A 19,195-nucleotide genomic window follows, 5' to 3' on the forward strand; every position below is an offset into this window, starting at 1 on the left:
ATGTGGCAACTCAAGATGGAGGCCATTCTGATTCAAGACGAGGTACGTCAATGGAAGATTTTACAGGTATGGATAAGAAGGTCCGATCCAGCATTATTCTAAATCTCTCTAACGAGGTTTTACGGGAGGTAGCTACGGAAACTACGGCTAAGAGCATGTGGGATAAGTTTAAAGCCTTGTATATGAAGAGGACAATAGAGAATTGTCTCTACTTAAAGCAGAGTTTGTATATGCTTCGGATGACTGAAGGTACATCTATACTCTCACATCTTGATACATTTGATTCCTTGGTTATGGATTTAGAGAATATAGATGCATATAGACAGGGATATCACTAGGGAAAGTAAAGAGAATCAGGCTGAAGGTCTGGTTGTTAAGGAGAGAACAGATAAAAGAGAATTTGACAGTAGTAGATCTAAATCTAGATCTAAATCCAGACATAGAAATTTAGAGTACAGATATTGTCATAAAATAGGGCACATTAAGGCCAATTGCTTTAAATTGAAAAATAAATTAAATCAAAATAAAAAATTTATTGAGAAAACTACTAAGTCTGCTAAAGCTAGTGTAGCAGCTGATGAGAATAATGGAAATATTTTCTCTATTACTGATGACAGGATGAGGTCTAAAAATGAATAGATTTTAGATTCAGGTTGTTCTTATTACATGTGTCCTAATAGAGATTTATTTTCCACATATAAATCTTGTAATGGTGGAATTGTTTTGATGGGCAATAATGCAGCATGTGATGTTGTTGGTAGAGGAACAATCCGAATTAAAATGCATTATGGTATTGTGAGGACGCTCACTAATGTTAGACATGTTCCTGATTTAAAAAAGAATCTCATCTCTTTAGGCACCCTAGAGGCCCTTGGGTGTAAATACACAGTTGAAGGTGGAGTTATGAAAGTTTCTAAAAGTGCTCTTATTGTTATGAAAGCTTGTAGGTCTGGTAGCTTACATATTTTGCAGGGAACTACTGTCACAGGATCAATTGCAGTCTCGTCATCATCATTATCTAATTCTGGCGTCACCAAATTATGGCATATGCGTTTGGGTCATATGAGTAAAAAAGGTTTGAGCATATTGAGTAAAAGGGATCTACTTTGTGGACAAAGTACTAGGCCACTGGATTTCTGTGAACACTGCATTTTTGGAAAGCAGAAAAGAGTCAGCTTCAATTCTCTGGTAGTTCACAAAATGAAAGGTACTCTTGACTATATTCATTCAGACCTTTGGGATCCAGCTCATGTTCAGTTTAAGGGTGGTGCCAAGTATATGTTGACTTTCATTGACGATTATTTCAGGAAAGTTTGGGTCTATTTTTTGAAGCATAAAAATGATGTTTTTCTAACCTTTAAACAATGGAAGGTTTTGATTGAGAAGCAGACAGGTAAACAGATTAAGCGGTTTCGAACAAATAATGGCATGGAATTTTGTGAAGGTGACTTTAATAAATTCTGCAAAAATGAAGGAATCATTCGACATCGCACTGTTAAGATGACGCCTCAACAAAATGGTGTGGCCGAACGTATGAACATAACACTCTTGGAGAGAGCAAGGTGTATGATCTCAAATGCAGGGTTGACAAAGGACTTTTGAGCAGACGTAATTAATATGGCCTATTACGTTGCCAACCACACTCCTTCTGCAGCACTTAACTTTAAAACTCTGGAGGAAGTTTGGTCAGGTACTCCCACTGATTACTCTGATTTAAAAATTTTTGGGTGTCCAACATACATGCATATAAATGAAGGAAAATTAGAGCCTCGAGCTAAAAAATATATTTTCCTTGGGTATGCTTCTGGGGTGAAAGGATATAAATTATGGTGTTCTGATCCTAAATCCCTAAAATTTGTAATAAGTAGAGATGTTACTTTTGATGAATTGTCTATGTTATCTTCCAAAGAGGAATATACTAGTTGTACAAATGATAGTGCGCAGAAGAATGTGGAGCTTGAGATTGGTAGGTCTAATTCTTTTCAGTCGAACTCTTCTTCTCAAAGAATACCAGTAGATGGTCCTGAGTCTACTAATGAAGTTGATCTAGAGGAAGAGCAATATTTCATAGCCAAGGATAGACCATGGAGAAATATTCGACCACTATAAATATATGCAAATTTGGTTGCATATGCTTTGTCTGTTGTAGAAGAAACAAGTGTAGTTGGTGAGCCTACTACCTACTCAGATGCAGTTTCTTGTGATAATTCCGCTAAGTGGTTGATCGCGATGAATGAAGAAATTGAGTTTCTCCATCAGAATAGAACTTGGGATCTTGTGAAGCCGCCTTCGGGTAAGAAAATTGTTGGATGCAAATGGGATGCCATTGCTGAGGGGAAAGTCCTTGTTCAGAAAATTCATACGAAGGACAATCCAACTGATATGCTTACGAAACCTCTTTTGGTTTAAAGTTCAAGCAGTGCTTAGACTTGGTTGGTGTTCATTGTTGGTGATTGCCCATTGGGGCTTTTATGAAGAAGGTGGAGCAAGTTTTGTTCGGACATGCCAAGGTGGAGATTTGTTAGTTTGGCAAGTCCCGTAGTCTCACATCGGAAAAATCATGCTTGTTATCTCCTATTGGAACTATAAATAAGGGCCTGGGCTTTGAAGTCAGATGCACCACAAGAAAACCTAATTGTTTGCTTTAGGCTTTTCTTGTTCAGTAATTTTCGGTGTTTTATGGCCTAGGAATATCTTCCTAAGGCATTTGTAATAGTCCCTCTTTTATAGTAGTGATTTGCTTCTCTTTCATCCGTGGATGTAGGTTAAAGTTAATTGACCGAACCACGTAAATCTGATGTTCTTGTCGTTTTTATTCTTTCTGCTTTATTATTTTTGTTGGATTGTCAAAATTACCCTTTGGTAAATTTTCTAGGGCTAGCTCTAACCGGATTTAATAGGTCTATGTAATCGGAGGTGTTGGAACTAAAAAAAAAAAAAAAAAAGGAGGTGCTGTAATATTTGAGGTAGTTATAAAATAGAAGTTCTTTAATAGTATTTTTTGTTGGCATCTGTTCACTTTAGTTCATTGTTAGTTTCTCCTCCATGAATTAGCTGATGTGTTTCAGGAAATCTATTTGTTTCTCCTCCTTCAATTACTTGATGTGATTTTGAGCTTTGGCTAAAAGTTTCTATTGCTGGGATTCGAAATACTATAGATAATGACATATCGGTACTCATCTTTCTTAATCATTTTAGAATTATTATATGGTAGTTCAGATTTTTTCTAATAAACTTATTATCATCATTTTTTCTATTTAAAATGATTTGACAACATTCGTCTATCTCTAAAGAGAAAATTAAAATTTTATTATATAAGATCAATTATATATATATATATATATATATAAAACGATTCTAATTTAGTGGTAAAACGGTAACATCCCAACCCCTTCAATGTTGTTCCAATTTAATGGTAAGACTGATTCAAGTCATCCGTCTACTTTATATTAAGTTTCCCTAATAAAACAAATATTAAGAGACTAGCAAAAAAAAAAAAAAACAAAAGTCATGTAAAATGCAAACGTTCGCTATCTCACTCCAAGTCATCAATTGACAACAATCCTCTCTCTCTCTCTCTCTCTCTATGTACATATATGTATGCTGCCTGCTGAAGCAAAAATCTGCGGATTGCATCGATGAGTTGAGTTGCAGGGAGACGATGAGCAACTTCATCGTCGGAGTCTGCTTAGGATTCTTGGCAGCAGCGATTCTGGTGAATGGTCAGCCAGGTACTTTGCTTGCGATGTGCATAGCTTTAGCTTTTTCTTGTTCTCACGCAGCACCCATTGCAAGAGCATGCTTGGCACCATGGATCTCTCTTGGTGGCTGCGTTCTCATGGTGACTCCATTTGAATTGCATCAATTGATGATGACCACATATTTACAACTATATTTGATTCTTTTATTCTCTATTCCTTCCCTTTTCTTCCATTCTTTCTTCTTCTACTCTGTCTCCTAGCCTGCTACTCCTCCTTTTGTCTTCTCTCCCAATTTTCTCCTTTTTTTCTCTCAACAATATATTACTAGATTATATATTATTAATTTAGCTTTTGATTGTTCTACTTTGAATAATCATTCCTAACCAATCATAATCTTAATCCAATATCAAGTCCGGTATAAAATTACGTTGGCCGTGTGCCTGATAAAACCTTCTAATTCTTAAATTAGTTTAAGAGTTGGGGGATTCGACTAAATGCCAAGTCTATTAGAGAACTAATGATCTAAGAGAATTTTGATATCAAAAAATATACTTGAGAAATCTTTATATAGTGAGATCTAAGATTATTATAATCAATAAAAAATAATAATAAATTTTCCTACTGAATTGATCATTACATGATGATACTGCATGTGTATATATATATATATATATATTAGTTCTTCATAACTTTTTTATTCTGAAAAAAAATTAAAAGTATAATTAAAAATAAACAAATATTATATTTATTTATTTATTGACGAAAAAAATCGACAATGACTATTCCAATCTTAATCTTTGTTAGTTAAACTAACATATGTCATACGAACGGATCACCCAACCCAAATCATCTGTGCAGGATTCGTGAGCATCGACTGTGGCGCCACTCGTAGCTATACCGACTCCGAAACTGGAATACTGTACCGAGTCGATGAAGGATACATCGACACGGGTAGAAACGTCAGAATCGCTCAAAGGTTCATCGAGGATCCTACAAAGGTGCGTCCGTGGTTCACCGTTCGAAGCTTTCCCGAGGGAACTCGCAACTGCTACACCTTTCCCGGGTTGAAGGAAGGGGACAGGTATCTCGTAAGGGCCTCCTTCGTTCACGGCAACTACGACGGCCAAGCCTCTGGGGACTCCGTCGCCCCACCGCTGCTATTCGATCTCTATGTCGGTGTCAACATCTGGCAAACCATCAACATCACCGAGGTGTTCGCACTTTACGGGGCCGAGATTATTACTGCCGCCCCGTCCGACTCCCTGTCGATATGCCTGGCCAACATTGGTTTGGGAGCGCCGTTCATATCTTCGCTGGAGTTGAGGCATATCGACAACCACCTGGCGTACCAGGACGCGAATCAATCCGCTGCACTACTCTTCTACAGTCGCTTCAACTTGGGATCCCTCACCAACGACACCGTCAGGTAAACGCAGACCTTCCATTCGATGCTTGCTGAAATTTCTTCTCCCATACGGATCGTCCAGTGTTCATGCCTCGCATGGAGAAAGGGGATTTCTTGAACCCGACGGTTTTCTCCTAGCTTTCCTTTATTGATTGGTTATGGTAGTTCTTTTGAGGCCGAATCACTACGGAAAATTTGGAAAGGGATGCAGCCTTGATCTTCTATAAAGGGAACAAAGTGTTATAATCTGTTTGTGGTTATCTCAAAAAATTGTAACAAACATAAAGACTCATTTGCACTATAGAAGTAATTGACTCTGTATACTCTTCAATTACAATTTTGATTAAACTGACTCTCAATTTTAACCACAGATGTCCAGTAAAAGTGTTCATCGCTAGAAAAGACTATTAGACTAAATCAAACCCAATTAAGATCCAAGTTTAATTATCTGTAGAAGTGAAATTACAATGAACAATACCGTAATTATGGTTCTATAATTACACAAGTTAGACACGAAGCACAAGCTAAATGAACTTAGCATAATGTTATAATTTGATTACACTAATTTTCTATAGACTCCAGTAATGCAACAAAAAGATAAGCGGACCAACACTTCAGAAATAATCACATATATCTGACACAAACAAGTGAGCAGAAATAGGAGATCCCAGGAGATAATTACCACAATTTGGGAGAGGACAGCAAACTCGATGAGGACAATGATTAACATTGTCGTGTGTGGCGAAGGAGGAGTCTTAAGGAACACGACTAGCATAATCTCTCTTTATTATGCCTTTGAAAAGTGGTTGAGTCTATCAAAATCATATCTGTATTAATAATATAGATTGGTTAACAAATTTCATGCTGTACAGGTATCCAGAAGATAAATATGATAGGACATGGGATCCTTGCAACAGTTATATTGGTTGTGAAACATGGTATTTTACGAGCAGTACTTTGGGAATCAAGACCACTCGTGGTGATGCTTATGAGGTCCCAGGCGTGGTCATGGGGACTGCAACTGTTGCTGCAGATAATTTTACATTGCAATATTTCTTGGGCTATGGCCTCAATTCGAGTGTTCAAACAACATTCTATATCTATTTGCACTTTGCTGATTTCGACTATTTAAGTGGGAATGGAAGTAGAATTTTTCAGGTGAGAGCAGACGAGGAACCCGATAGTGATAACATCAGTCCTGCATATCTACTGGCAACTCATTTCCATTTCGTCCATCGGCTGGCATACCCAGGCTTAAATGGTTATTTTAATCTGACAAGGGTGGCCAGTTCCACCCTTCCCCCCATCCTCAATGCTGCTGAGGTTTACATTCCTATTAATCTTTCAGTTTTGGCAACAGATGCAGCCGATGGTATGCTATCCCACCACTAATTTGGACATCCATTGCTCTAGTCCGGTCAATAACTTGTATCATCTGCTTGTTCTTTTTTTTTTTCCCCCTCAAGATGAACTGTGTTTTTCTTATTAATTACCTGAACACTTTTGGAAGACTAAAAAAGTGTAGTATGTTATTGGCATCAAACAGTGCATCATCCATTTCACTGGTGTCTTACCTGAACATATACAATAAGTTGTTTGCTTATTTAGCCGATTGCTGATTTGAAGTTTACATATTAAGTTGAAGATGAATACATTGTTTCTTTCCTTTATTTTGTTTTAGCATTGGTAAAATGAGCACATTTTCTGCTACCTTTGTTAAAATAATCAGTCTACGGGAACGAACTTAGGGATCCATTTGGTCAACTTGGAGTGTTCAATAATTCCAAAGACTTGATTATTGCAATGAAATGTTTGAGATATTATGCATAACTGTCAATCTTATGTTCAGAGGATATGCATACTTTTCGGGAAAAAATGTTAATTATTCTTTTTGAGTCCAAGCACTTGAACCATGCATTATCAGAAATCATAATTTATATTCTTCTGCGCTTTTACTTCTCATGGTGATTTGACATGTATGAGATGATAAACAAAAGTTAGATTGACAACAATATAAATGACTGAGACTGACAATATATAAAATGGCTGGGTTACCGTACAACAAGTGATGTATCTAATGGTTCTGATGTGCCTGTAAATATCATTTCAAGATAGTTATTCCTAAGCTAGGTCAAGCACAATTTGGATATTAATATCAATGGTAAGATCATACAAACATCTAAACCAAATCATATAAAGTGTGGTTGTAGGTGTGCTCATGCAGGTAAAACGTTTTTCCGGGCAGAGTTGTGCCAAAATGCTTCATGGAGCCCATTTACTATTTTGAAATGAATATTATAATTTGTTTCGAGGGGGCTACAATAATCATCTATATGGCATGCATCCGATTACATGTCAACCTTGGATTTTTTTCACAATAGCTTGAATTCAGTATGGTGGACCATGGTTGATCTGTACCGAAGCTATCTCTTTCCTGAAGTAAATAAGAATTTCTCTCTGCATAGCATATCAGATATTGGCTTAACCTGTAAAATTAACAGTTGATGCTATGATGGGGATAAAGAAATTATATCAGATGAAGATATGGCAGGGTGATCCTTGTGCTCCGCAGCAATTCATTTGGAGTGGAGTAAATTGCACCTACTCAAGCTCTGGTACCCCAAGAGTCACCTCATTGTAAGCTCCAAGATTTGGTTGTTTTAAAAGACATCAATAAAAAGCACTGATTCTGATGTAATGATTTCTACTTTATTTTCTTTTGCAGAACCCTCTCTTATCATGGGTTGAATGGTGCTATACCAAATACTTTTGCTAATCTGAAGGCCCTTAACTATTTGTAAGTTTCTAAATTTATCGTCGGAGGCTGCTGGCTAGCAACATCATGCAGAGAACTTGAGAACAATTTGTAGATGTTGCATGAAATTGACTTGTTACCCTTTTACATGTGTCTTTTATTCACTTCTAATCTCCTTTTTCTAACTTCATAAACAAAAGGCTTTTGTTTTTTCATGTTAGTTGCCAAAATCAGGAATGCAGATGGACCAGTTTACAAACCAAAGCATTAGCTTGGGGTTTTCTTTAACCACATCCTATAACATCCAAACTGAACTAATATGGCTTTGCTAATGCAATCTGGTTTCCAAGGACCAAACTGAACTAGATCAACATGTAGCTACTGTTTTTTTTAATGAAATTTCTCATGAAAACATATCGATGACTATTGTATTCCATGTATTTTGTCTCAGGGACTTGTCAAACAATGATTTAACAGGCCCAATACCGCCCTCTTTCGAAGAATTGACATCACTCACTGTGCTGTAAGAAAAGATTTTTCTCTCTTACACAATTCACCTGGTGCATGCGTTTTCAATATCGAAAACTTCAATTTTGTCGTGCGCATGCTTCAGGACTTCTCTCTCCACATATTATATGCTAGTGGTTGAGAAAGATCAAACTTTTTGCAGAATTTTGTCAAATAACCGACTCAATGGGCCTATTCCAGCTTCTTTGTGTGATGGACAATCAAAAGGATTGCTTGAGTTGAGGTTTGTGCTGTAGTCTAACAACCCAAATCTTCCCACGATTCCTTCTACCTAATACTAATATCTTATTAACTTTATGTTCTGCAAAGAGTGGACAACAATCCCGATATATGTCTCTGTCATGGTACATGTCAAATTGGCAGCAAAGGAAGGAAGCTTGCTACATTCACCATTGTGCTGATCGCTGTCGTCCCAGCACTGATTATACTGCTGCTCCTATCATTGCTTTTATTCTTCTTGAGGAGAAGAGAATCTACAACAAAATTGTGTAAGTGGTTTTAGGCAAGTAATAGCTTATAAACATACAATTTTGTTTTATAATGTCCTTTTCTTCTTCAGCAAAAAGGCAATGTTAGAAGTGAGATAGAACTCTTCTTAGCTGTATAATATCAGGACATGTCTGCTCTGATATCATAGAGAAAAATAACTTCTTTTATTGCTGAAAAGATTTCTTTTCTCTTTTATATAGTGTAACAAAAGTGAGACTCTCGTCAAGCAGAGATTTCTAACTTGGTTTCTGTATCTGCCGTAGTTGTTAGCGTTCAAACAACTTTTTTATCTAAATATTTTTTGGTTTAGTTGGAGCAAACATCTATCCAGATGTAAGCTTATGGTAGATAACACACTCTACTTCAAGGGAAGTTTTGTATTCCCTAAGACCATTCGTTATGATGAACCTTCCCAACTCTGATTTGGGTTGTAATTATGCTGATCTTTTAAACTGCAAACTAATTTAAGTAAAAATAAATATTTTTAATTATATTGGAAACACTTCTCTGTATATATCGGATGCTTTAAATGTAATATCCCTCATTTTTAAAATAGTTATAAGGATTTGTTTGTAACGTAAGGATCAGTTTTGAAATGTTCATAAAGCACCATTTATAAAATCTAAAGATATATTTGTAAATATAAATAATATAAGGATTGAATTGTAAAAAGAATAAAAAGACAAAATATCTTCCATTGTCTCTACATCTCTGCCTTCTTCCTTAAAGAATCCGGAGAAGACAGCAAGCTGTGGAAAACAGCCAAGGATTTTGGGCTTAGGGTTTTTGCTCAAATCCTTTTATTTGGGATCTATTTCTTCAAAGTCAAGAATTCTAACCCTTTTCTATTGCAAATCTAATCTCTGCTTTTGCCTTGAATATAAGAAATTTGAAGAGTTCTAGCTTTGCATTTGATATCCCTCTCATTTAGATGTAAAGTTTTAAATATGAAATTTTCAAGATTTATGACATATCTGTCTTGTTTTTACTATAACTCTTTGTACCGAATTCTAATTTGGGTAAAACTTACTTTATCTAAAAATAGACTCATGTATTTTTTTTTTTTATACTTGATTGATATATTCGAAGTTCAAATGACTGCCCAAACATCTATTTCAATTTACCATATGAATTCTATTAAATAAAGATCGTAATTTTTTATCTTTCGATACTAAACTGCTTATAACTCCTTGTTGGAAACTCTTATTAGTGCAAAACATACTTTGTTGGAAATTAGACTCGTAGAGTACCTTGATTAAAAGATTTAGAGCTCAAATGCTACCTATACCTCTATTTGAATTGACCTTGTGAATTTTGCAAAACAGAGATATTGTTCTCTGACTTTTCGTTATTATATTATTTGTAACAGTTTGTTGAAAAATCTAATTTGTATGAAACATAATTCTTTGAAAATTAGATTCATAGATTTATCTTTCAGTACCTTACTTGAAAGATTTAGAGCACAAATACATATCTAAACATTTATTGGAATCGATCCTTTGGATTCTACAAAACAAAGATTTTGTACTCTGACCTTTGGTTACCAAATTATTTTTAACTCCCTGTTGGAACCTTCAATTTGTATAAAACTTATTTTATCTTAAAGTAGATTGATATATCTTTCCAATGATACTTTCTTGAATAAATTAGAGCATAATTGATTATTCGAATTATTTCTACAATGTTTGTCACAAAATCTGTCAGAACATAACTTTTGTCAATTTTGTCTATTATTGTTTCTTCTCTTTGAAATTGAATTTATCTAGAATTCTTTCTTTCTTCAATTGAGCCTTATATAATTGGCTTAAACTTTTGTATGCTTTTATCCCTAATTCTTTTCATATCTGAATGCATTATGCGAAAGTTTGTGTTAGCATCGTACTCCGGTGTTTGTGGGATAATGTGAACCTTTACTAGAAATGGGAAATGGAGTTATGTTTAGAGCCTGCAATGCTCTTATCAGCTCTCAAATGGGGCAGACTCATGTTTGATGGTCGTTTAGAAATGGATGAACCATATTATGTTGTGATCCCACTTCACTCTCTATATTTTTGATATGATATCCAAAGTATTGTATATGAGTTTCTATATATACTTTGGATAAGAATGAAATGAATACAACGTCAAATATGACATTTAAGCTTATGTTTCTCATTTGTTCTTTCGATATGCTTCAAAATGTTTCATATGCCATTGATATACTCCGAAATATTTCATACATCATTTATATGCTCCGAAATATTCCATGCACCATTGATAGGCTTCGAAATGCTTTTTATGTTATTGATATACTGCAAATGCTCTTTACTTCATTTGTTATGTGCAAAATATGTTTTGAATGAAATGATATTTGTGATTCTGTATTTAATGAGATGATATCTAAGAATTCTTGTATCCCTACTTTACATTTCGATACCATGTTTATTTGAAAATATCCTCTCTCACCATGGTTACGTTAGTCACTTGCTAAGTTTTGTAGCTCACTTTGTTGTTATATGAATTTTTCAGGATAGCTTGTCGCTCGCTAAAATGTTAGAATTCAGCTGAGGCAATGGAAAGCTATTCAGATTGTTGGCAGGTCTTTGTGGGTTGTTATATTGTGGTTATTGTATAAGTATATTTTGCATGTAATGAAATGTGTCGGCAAATTTGGATTGATGTATCATGTAAAAGCTTTAAAAGACCTTATGTTTGAGATTTTAGAATGTTAAGTTAGTTTTACAATGATATAAACTTACGGTAAATGGTTGGAGTTTTGATTGTATAAATTCTTATGCTTATGGATTTATAAGTGTGGTTAATGTTTGTTAAGTTTGCTTGAATTTTTAAATATTTGAGTGATGTGATGTATGATTATCATGCCTGTCAGTCTAGGAGGCGATGGAACTCAAAAGAGAGCCTCAGCAATATTTGGGGTAATTATAAAGTAAAAGCCCTTTAATAGGTGTTTTTGTTGGTATCTGTTTACTTTCTAAGTTCATTGGCGAAGACAATTTTTTTTTGCTTTCCCTCTTGATAATTAATTCCTCCTCGAATTATCAAGAAATTTAAAGGTGTGGGCTAAAAGTTTCTATTGCTGGTGTTTCAAAAGATTATAGATAACAATGTTTTTGAATTATTATTTGGCAGTTCAGGTTTTTTCTAATAAACCTGCCATCATCATTTTTTCTATTTAAATTGATTTGATAACTTTCATCTATCCGGAGAAAATTAATTTTTTTATTATGTGAGATCAATTAAAGAGTTGGATCATCTCCACTCAAGCATAATTCTCTTTGAATATCTTCTCATGTTAATATCAAATAATTTATATCTTTTTCTCTTTGAATATTTTTCATATTTTATTCTCTCTCTTAAAATCTAAAGATACATAGAATATCTATAGAAGAAATAATCCTATAAACCTCTTTATATGACTCCTAAGATAATGATATTTCAACCCCTTTAATACTGTTCTAATTTAATGGTAAGATTAACGCAAGTCATTCATCCACTATATATCGTCTTCCTAGTCAAAACAATCAAAATCAAGAGATATATATGATATTTATAAAATAAATAAATCCCTTCAATATGACTCTAATATAGTGGTAAGATTGGGACATCCCAACCCCTTCAATGCTGGAAAGACAGATCTAAGTCATCCGTCAACTCTATATTAGGTCTTCCTAGTAAAACAAATATTAAGAGACTTTAACAAAAAACAAAGTATGTCAAACGCAAACGTTGTGTGTGTGGAGAGAGAGAGAAATCTCTATTTCATTTGATTTGGTGAATAATAGAAATGACTTTTAAGTAGTAATCAGAAATAGAATCAGAAGTACCTTGCTATAATTTTTCTAGCTCGACTCGTAAAACTTGTAGACGAAGATTTTTTACATTATTGACACCACTAAATGCTTTTGAAGCATTTCTCAAGTCTCTTTTGAAGTATTTATTGGAGCAATGATCTTGAACATTGTATCATCAAGCTCTTAGTAGATCATGAAGGAAGTTTTTTTTCTTCTTCCTTCGATCTTTGAGTTATTTTCTTATTTTACATTCATTACTCCGACTTGGTTCAAAAAATATATCTTCTACAAACTCTCATACATCTTGGGAGCTTAGAAGAATCTTCATTTGGATATACTATATATCTTTTTTTCTTTTTTGTCAATATAGGAAACTAGAGTTAGATTTAGGAATCACTATAAGCGATAGATTTAGGGATAAAGGGGATATGAGAGAAAATCTGTAATATCTTATTAACTGGTTCACGTGACTAAAGAGATATGAGAAAAAATTTGTAATCTCTCAATAATGTCATGTATCCACATATCTGTGCACTATGTGTATAGCCCCTATGAGGTCCTATCTATTTATAGGCGAGAGTAGAGGGTCTATGATAAGTAATTAGGAGAGTCCCTCCCATCAAGATCATCTCCGAAGAAATCCTATCATAATTGGATATCATTTCTATTGATCGATAACCATAATCAGAATATAATCATATCCATAATATATCTTACATAATTAGATAGGACCATATTATCTAATATTATCAAGCAATGATAATCATTTTAATTTTGTATAGGTCTCGAGATTAGCTTATGAAAGGACACCTCCAAGCATAATTCTCTTTGTATATCTTCTCCTATTAACATCAAATAAGTTATATCTTTCTCTTAGGAGGAATGAAAGTATTTTTCACATCTTATTCTCTCTCTTAAAATCTAAATATACATAGAATATCTATAAAAAAAAATAAAGCTCTTCAATACGATTTCTAAGATAATGACATTCCAACCCCTTTAATACTGCTCCAATTTAAGGGTAAGATTAACCCAAGTCGTCAATCCACTCTATATCATATCTTTATAGTCAAAACAATTGTTAAAAGACTTTAAACAAAAAAATAAAATCATGTCAAATGTAAATATTGACTCAGTCGTCTCTATATTATGCCAAAGTCATGAGTTGGACATCCAACTAACAAAGACTCCTCTTATATATATATATATATATATATATATATATATATATATATATATATATATATATATATATATATATATATATATATATATATATATATATATTCATCACATCTTGTTCTCTCTCTTAAAATCTAGAAATATATATGATATTTATAAAAAAAAATAAACCCCTTCAATACGACTCTAATTTAGTGGTAAGACGATGACATCCCAACCCCTTCAATACTGCTCCAATTTAATAGTAAGACTGATCTAAGTCATCCGTCTACTTTATATTAGGTTTTCCTAGTAAACCAAATATTAAAACACTCTAACAAAAAACAAAAGTACGTCAAACTCAAACGTGGATTCTATCACTCCAAGTCCTCTCTACATTATGCTAAAGCCATAAATTGAAATTGAACATCCAACAAACAATGACTCTTTTCTTTCTCTCTCTCTCTCTCTCTCTCTCTCTTTATATATATATATATATATATATATTCTTCACTTTTTTTTTTCTCTCTTAAAAAATATATATATATATGATATTTATAAAAAAAAATAAATCTATTTAATATGGCTCCAATTTAGTGGTAAGACGATAACATGTGAACCTCTTTAAATTGTTCCAATTTAGTGATAAGACTGGTCCAAGTCGTCCATTGACTCTACGTCAAGTCTTCCAGGTAAAACAAATATCAAGAGACTTTTAGCAAAAAAATTAAAAATAAAAATCATATCAAACGCAAACGTTCGGTATGTCAGTCGTCGTCTTTACAGTATACCAAAGCCATTGGACATCCATATATGCATGTCAGTCTCTCTCTCTCTCTCTCTCTCTCTCTATATGTACATGTATATGTATGGTGCCTGCTGAAGCAAAAATCTGCGGATGGCATCGAGGAGTTGAGTTGCAGAGAAACGATGAGAAACTTCATCGTCCGAGTCTGCTTAGGTTGGTTGGCAGCAGCGATTCTGGTGAATGGTCAGCCAGGTACTTCGCTTGCGATGTGCATAGCTTTAGCTTTTTCTTGTTCTCAAGCAGCACCCATTGCAAGAACATGCTCGTCACCATGGATCTCTCTCTCTCTGGTGGTTGCGTTCTCATGCTGACTCCATTTGAATTGCATCAATTGATGATGACCACAGATTTCCAATTTCTCTTCTCTTTTCTTCCATTCTTTAGTCTGCTGCTCCTCTTTCTCTTCTCTACCAATTTCTCTCCCTCTTTTTCTTTTTTCTCTCGGCAAAATATTACTAGATTAAGAAGTAAATGCATGTATATTATTAATTTAGATTTTGATTATTCAACCTGGAATGCTCATTCCTAACCAATCATGATCTTAATCCATATCTATCTTTGAGAGAGATGGTATCGAGCAATAAAATTATTTTGATGGTGTACCCAATAAAATCCTTTGATTCTTAAATTAGTTTAGGGATTCGAGGATTCAACTAAATACTAAGTTCATTAAAGAACAAATGATCTAAGAGAGTTCAAATCTCACAACATACACCTCAGGGGCCTTTACATAGTGAGGTCAAAGATTATTATACTCAATATCATAGTAAATTTTCCTGAGACTGAATTAATCATTACATCATCCAAAGTATGATGATATAGCAACCACAAATATATATATATATATATATATATAGCAACCACAAAGTATGTGAATACAGTACGAAGTCGACGAAGGATACATCGACACGGGAAGAAACGTCCGAATCGCTGACAGGTACTTCGAGGATTCGACACAGGTACGTACGTGGTTCACCGTTCGAAGCTTTCCCGACGGAACTCGCAACTGCTACACCATTCCCCGGTTGAAGGAAGGGGACAGGTATCTCGTAAGGGCCTCCTTCGTTCACGGCAACTACGACGGCCAAGCCTTTGGGAACTCCGTCGCCCCACCACTGCTATTCGATCTCTATGTCGGTGTCAACCTCTGGCGACGCATAAACATCACCAAGGCGTCCACACTTTACGAGGCCGAGATTATTACTCTCGCCCCGTCCGACTCCCTGTCGATATGCCTGGCCAACATTGGTTCGGGAACGCCGTTCATATCTTTGCTGGAGTTGAGGCATATCGACAACCACCTGGCGTACCAGGACGCGAATCAATCCGCTGCACTACTCTTCTACAGTCGCTACAACTTGGGATCCCTCACCAACGACACCGTCAGGTAAACGCAGACCTTCCACTCCATGATTGCTGAAATTTCTTCTCCCATACGGATCGTACAGTGTTCATGCCTCGCATGGAGAAAGGGGATTTCTTGAACCCGACGGTGTTCTCCTAGCTTTCCTTTATTGATTGGTTATGGTAGTTCTTTTGAGGCCGAATCACTACGGAAAATTTGGAAAGGGATAGAGCCTTGATCTTCTATAAAGGGAACAAAGTGTTATAATCTGTTTGTGGTTATCTCAAAAAATTGTAACGAACATAAAGGCTCATTTGCACTATAAAAGTAATTGACTCTGTATACTCTTCAATTACAATTTTGATTAAACTGACTCTCAATTTTAACCACAGATGTCCAGTAAAAGTGTTCATCGCTAGAAAAGACTATTAGACTAAATCAAACCCAATTAAGATCCAAATTTAATTATCTATAGAAGCGAAATTACAATAAACAATACCGTAATTATGGTTCTTTAATTACACAAGTTAGACACGAAGAACAAGCTAAATGAACTTACCATAATGTTATAATTTGATTACACTAATTTGCTATAGACTCCAGTAAAGCAACAAAAAGATTAGCGGACCAACACTTCAGAAATAATCACATGTATCTGATACAAATAAGTGAGCAGAAATAGGAGATCCCAGGAGGTAATTACCACAATTTGGGAGAGGACAGCAAACTCGATGAGGACAATGATTAACATTGTCGTGTGTGGCCAAGGAGGAGTCTTAACGAACACGACTAGCATAATCCCTCTTTATTATGCCTTTGAAAAGTGGTTGAGTCTGTCAAAATCAAATCTGTCTTAATAATATAGATTTGTTCACAAATTTCATGCTGTACAGGTATCCACAAGACAAATATGACAGGACATGGCGTCCTTGCAACGGTTATATTGACTGTGAAACATGGAATTTTACAAGCAGTTCTTTGGGCATCAAGACCACTCGTGGTGATGCTTATGAGGTCCCAGGCGTGGTCATGGGGACTGCAACTGTTGCTGCAGATAATTTTACATTGCAATATTTCTTGCACTATGGCCTCAATTCAAGTGTTCAAACAACATTCTATATCTATTTGCACTTTGCTGATTTCGACTATTTAAGTGGAAATGGAAGTAGAATTTTTCAGGTGAGAGCAGACGGGGAACTTGATAGTGATAACATCAGTCCTGCATATCTACTGGCAACTCATGTCCATTTCATCCATCAGCTAGCGTACCCAGGTTTAAATGGTTATTTTAATCTGACAAGGGTGACCGGTTCCACCCTTCCCCCCATCCTCAATGCTGCTGAGGTTTACATTCCTATTAATGTTTCAGTTTTGGCAACAGATGCAGCCGATGGTATGCTATCCCACCACTACTTTGGACATCCATCGCTCTAGTCCGGCCAAAAACTTGTATCATCTGCTTGTTCTTTTTTTTTTCCCCCTCAAGATGAACTGTGTTTTTCTTATTAATTACCTGCACACTTTTGGAAGACTAACATGCAATGTGGCCATTCATGCTTTCTCCCCCTAACATGCAATGTTTGAGATATTATGCATAACTGTCAATCCTATGTTCAGAGGATATGCATACTTTGCGGGAAAAAATGTTAATTATTCTTTTTGAGTCCAAGCACTTGAACCATGCATTATCAGAAATCATAATTTATATTTTTCTGCGCTTTTAATTCTCGTGGTGATTTGACGTGTATGAGATGATAAACAAAAGTTAGATTGACAACAATATATATGACTGAGATTGACAATATATAAAATGACTCGGTTACCGTACAACAAGTGATGTATCTAATGGTTCTGATGTGCCTGTAAATATCATTTCAAGATAGTTATTCATAAGCTAGGTCAAGCACAATTTGGATATTAATATCAATGGTAAGATCATACAAACATCTAAACCAAATCATATAAGGTGTGACTGTAGTGTGCTCATGCATGTAAAACGTTTTTCCGGGCAGAGTTGTGTCAAAATGATTCGTGGAGCCCATTTTCTATTTTGAAATGAATATTAAAATTTGTTCCGAGGGGTCTACAATAATCATCTATACGGCATGCATCAGATTACATGCCAACCTTGGATTTTTTTCACAATAGCTTGAATTCAGTATGGTGGACCATGGTTGATCTGTACCGAAGCTATCTCTTTCCTGAAGTAAATAAGAATTTCTCTCTGCATAGCATATCAGATATTGGCTTAACCAGTAAAATTAACAGTTGATGCTATGATGGGGATAAAGAAATTATATCAGATGAAGATATGGCAGGGTGATCCTTGTGCTCCGCAGCAATTCATTTGGAGTGGAGTAAATTGCACCTACTCAAGCTCTGGTACCCCAAGAGTCACCTCATTGTAAGCTCCAAGATTTGGTTGTTTTAAAAGACATCAATAAAAAGCACTGATTCTGATGTAATGATTTCTACTTTATTTCCTTTAACAGAAACCTCTCTTATCTTGGGTTGAATGGTGCTATACCAAATGCTTTGGCTAATCTGAAGGCCCTTAACTATTTGTAAGTTTCTAAATTTATCGTCAGAGGCTGCTGGCTAGCAACATCATGCAGACAATTTGAGAACAACTCGTAGATGTTGCATGAAATTGACTTGTTACCCTTTTACATGTGTATTTTATTCACTTCTAATCTCCTTTTTCTAACTCCATAAACAAAAGGCTTTTGTTTTTTCATGTTAGTTGCCAAAATTAGGAATGCAGATGGACCAGTTTACAAACCAAAGCATTAGCTTGGGGTTTTCTTTAACCACATCCTATATCATCCAAACTGAACTAAACCAAAACACTATTGTTGTGTTTTGCTTCTAATATGGCTTTACTCATGAAATCTGGTTTCAAAGGACCAAAGTTATAGAGATCAACATGTAGCTACTTTTTTTTTTAATGAACTTTCTTATGAAAAAATATCAATAACTAATGTAATCCATGTATTTTGTCTCAGGGACTTGTCAAACAATGATTTAACATGCCCAATACCGCCCTCTTTAGAAGAATTGACATCACTCACTGTGCTGTAAGAACAGATTTTTCTCTCTTACACAATTCACCTGGTGCATGCGTTTTCAATATCGAAAACTTCAATTTTGTCGTGCGCATGCTTCAGGACTTCTTTCTCCACATATTATATGCTAATGTTTGAGCAATATCA

At 35.1% G+C, this 19,195-nt stretch overlaps 2 protein-coding genes across 3 annotated transcripts in view; both read left to right on the forward strand.

Annotated features, from left to right (window-relative positions):
* LOC135671254 (probable LRR receptor-like serine/threonine-protein kinase At1g05700) overlaps window positions 1-11,689 on the forward strand; it is a 78,836-nt gene extending 67,147 nt beyond the window's left edge. Inside the window, exons 1-9 of one of the 2 annotated variants that reach the window (XM_065179274.1) lie at window positions 3,577-3,731; window positions 4,560-5,127; window positions 5,979-6,478; window positions 7,608-7,743; window positions 7,832-7,903; window positions 8,313-8,384; window positions 8,532-8,612; window positions 8,699-8,877; window positions 11,387-11,689. In XM_065179274.1, coding sequence (XP_065035346.1) covers window positions 3,587-3,731; window positions 4,560-5,127; window positions 5,979-6,478; window positions 7,608-7,743; window positions 7,832-7,903; window positions 8,313-8,384; window positions 8,532-8,612; window positions 8,699-8,877; window positions 11,387-11,388 — 1,755 coding nt within the window. In that variant the 5' untranslated portion in view covers window positions 3,577-3,586 and the 3' untranslated portion in view covers window positions 11,389-11,689. Of the gene's footprint in view, window positions 1-3,576; window positions 3,732-4,559; window positions 5,128-5,978; window positions 6,479-7,607; window positions 7,744-7,831; window positions 7,904-8,312; window positions 8,385-8,531; window positions 8,613-8,698; window positions 8,878-11,386 lie in introns of those variants that run through there. The other variant, XM_065179275.1, reaches the window with a different exon arrangement.
* Window positions 11,690-14,684: 2,995 nt separating this feature from the next.
* Window positions 14,685-18,964, forward strand: LOC135671258 (probable LRR receptor-like serine/threonine-protein kinase At1g05700). Its single transcript, XM_065179280.1, has 5 exons — window positions 14,685-14,830; window positions 15,576-16,025; window positions 16,877-17,376; window positions 18,252-18,387; window positions 18,476-18,964. The coding sequence occupies exons 1-5, from the start codon at window positions 14,700-14,702 to the stop codon at window positions 18,549-18,551; spliced, it is 1,293 nt and encodes a 430-aa protein (XP_065035352.1). The 5' UTR covers window positions 14,685-14,699; the 3' UTR covers window positions 18,552-18,964.
* Window positions 18,965-19,195: the final 231 nt, after the last annotated feature.

Source organism: Musa acuminata, unplaced genomic scaffold (genome assembly GCF_036884655.1).
Source record: "Musa acuminata AAA Group cultivar baxijiao unplaced genomic scaffold, Cavendish_Baxijiao_AAA HiC_scaffold_1138, whole genome shotgun sequence".
NCBI classification, from domain to species: Eukaryota; Viridiplantae; Streptophyta; class Magnoliopsida; order Zingiberales; family Musaceae; genus Musa; species Musa acuminata.

Bases quoted from the DNA above. Each gene is read 5' to 3' on its own strand.
- LOC135671258 (XM_065179280.1), top strand. From the start codon at position 14,700: ATGGTGCCTGCTGAAGCAAAAATCTGCGGATGGCATCGAGGAGTTGAG. The intron at 16,026-16,876 runs GTAAACGCAGAC...CATGCTGTACAG, and splicing joins CTCACCAACGACACCGTCAG to GTATCCACAAGACAAATATG. The intron at 17,377-18,251 runs GTATGCTATCCC...TAAAATTAACAG, and splicing joins GGCAACAGATGCAGCCGATG to TTGATGCTATGATGGGGATA.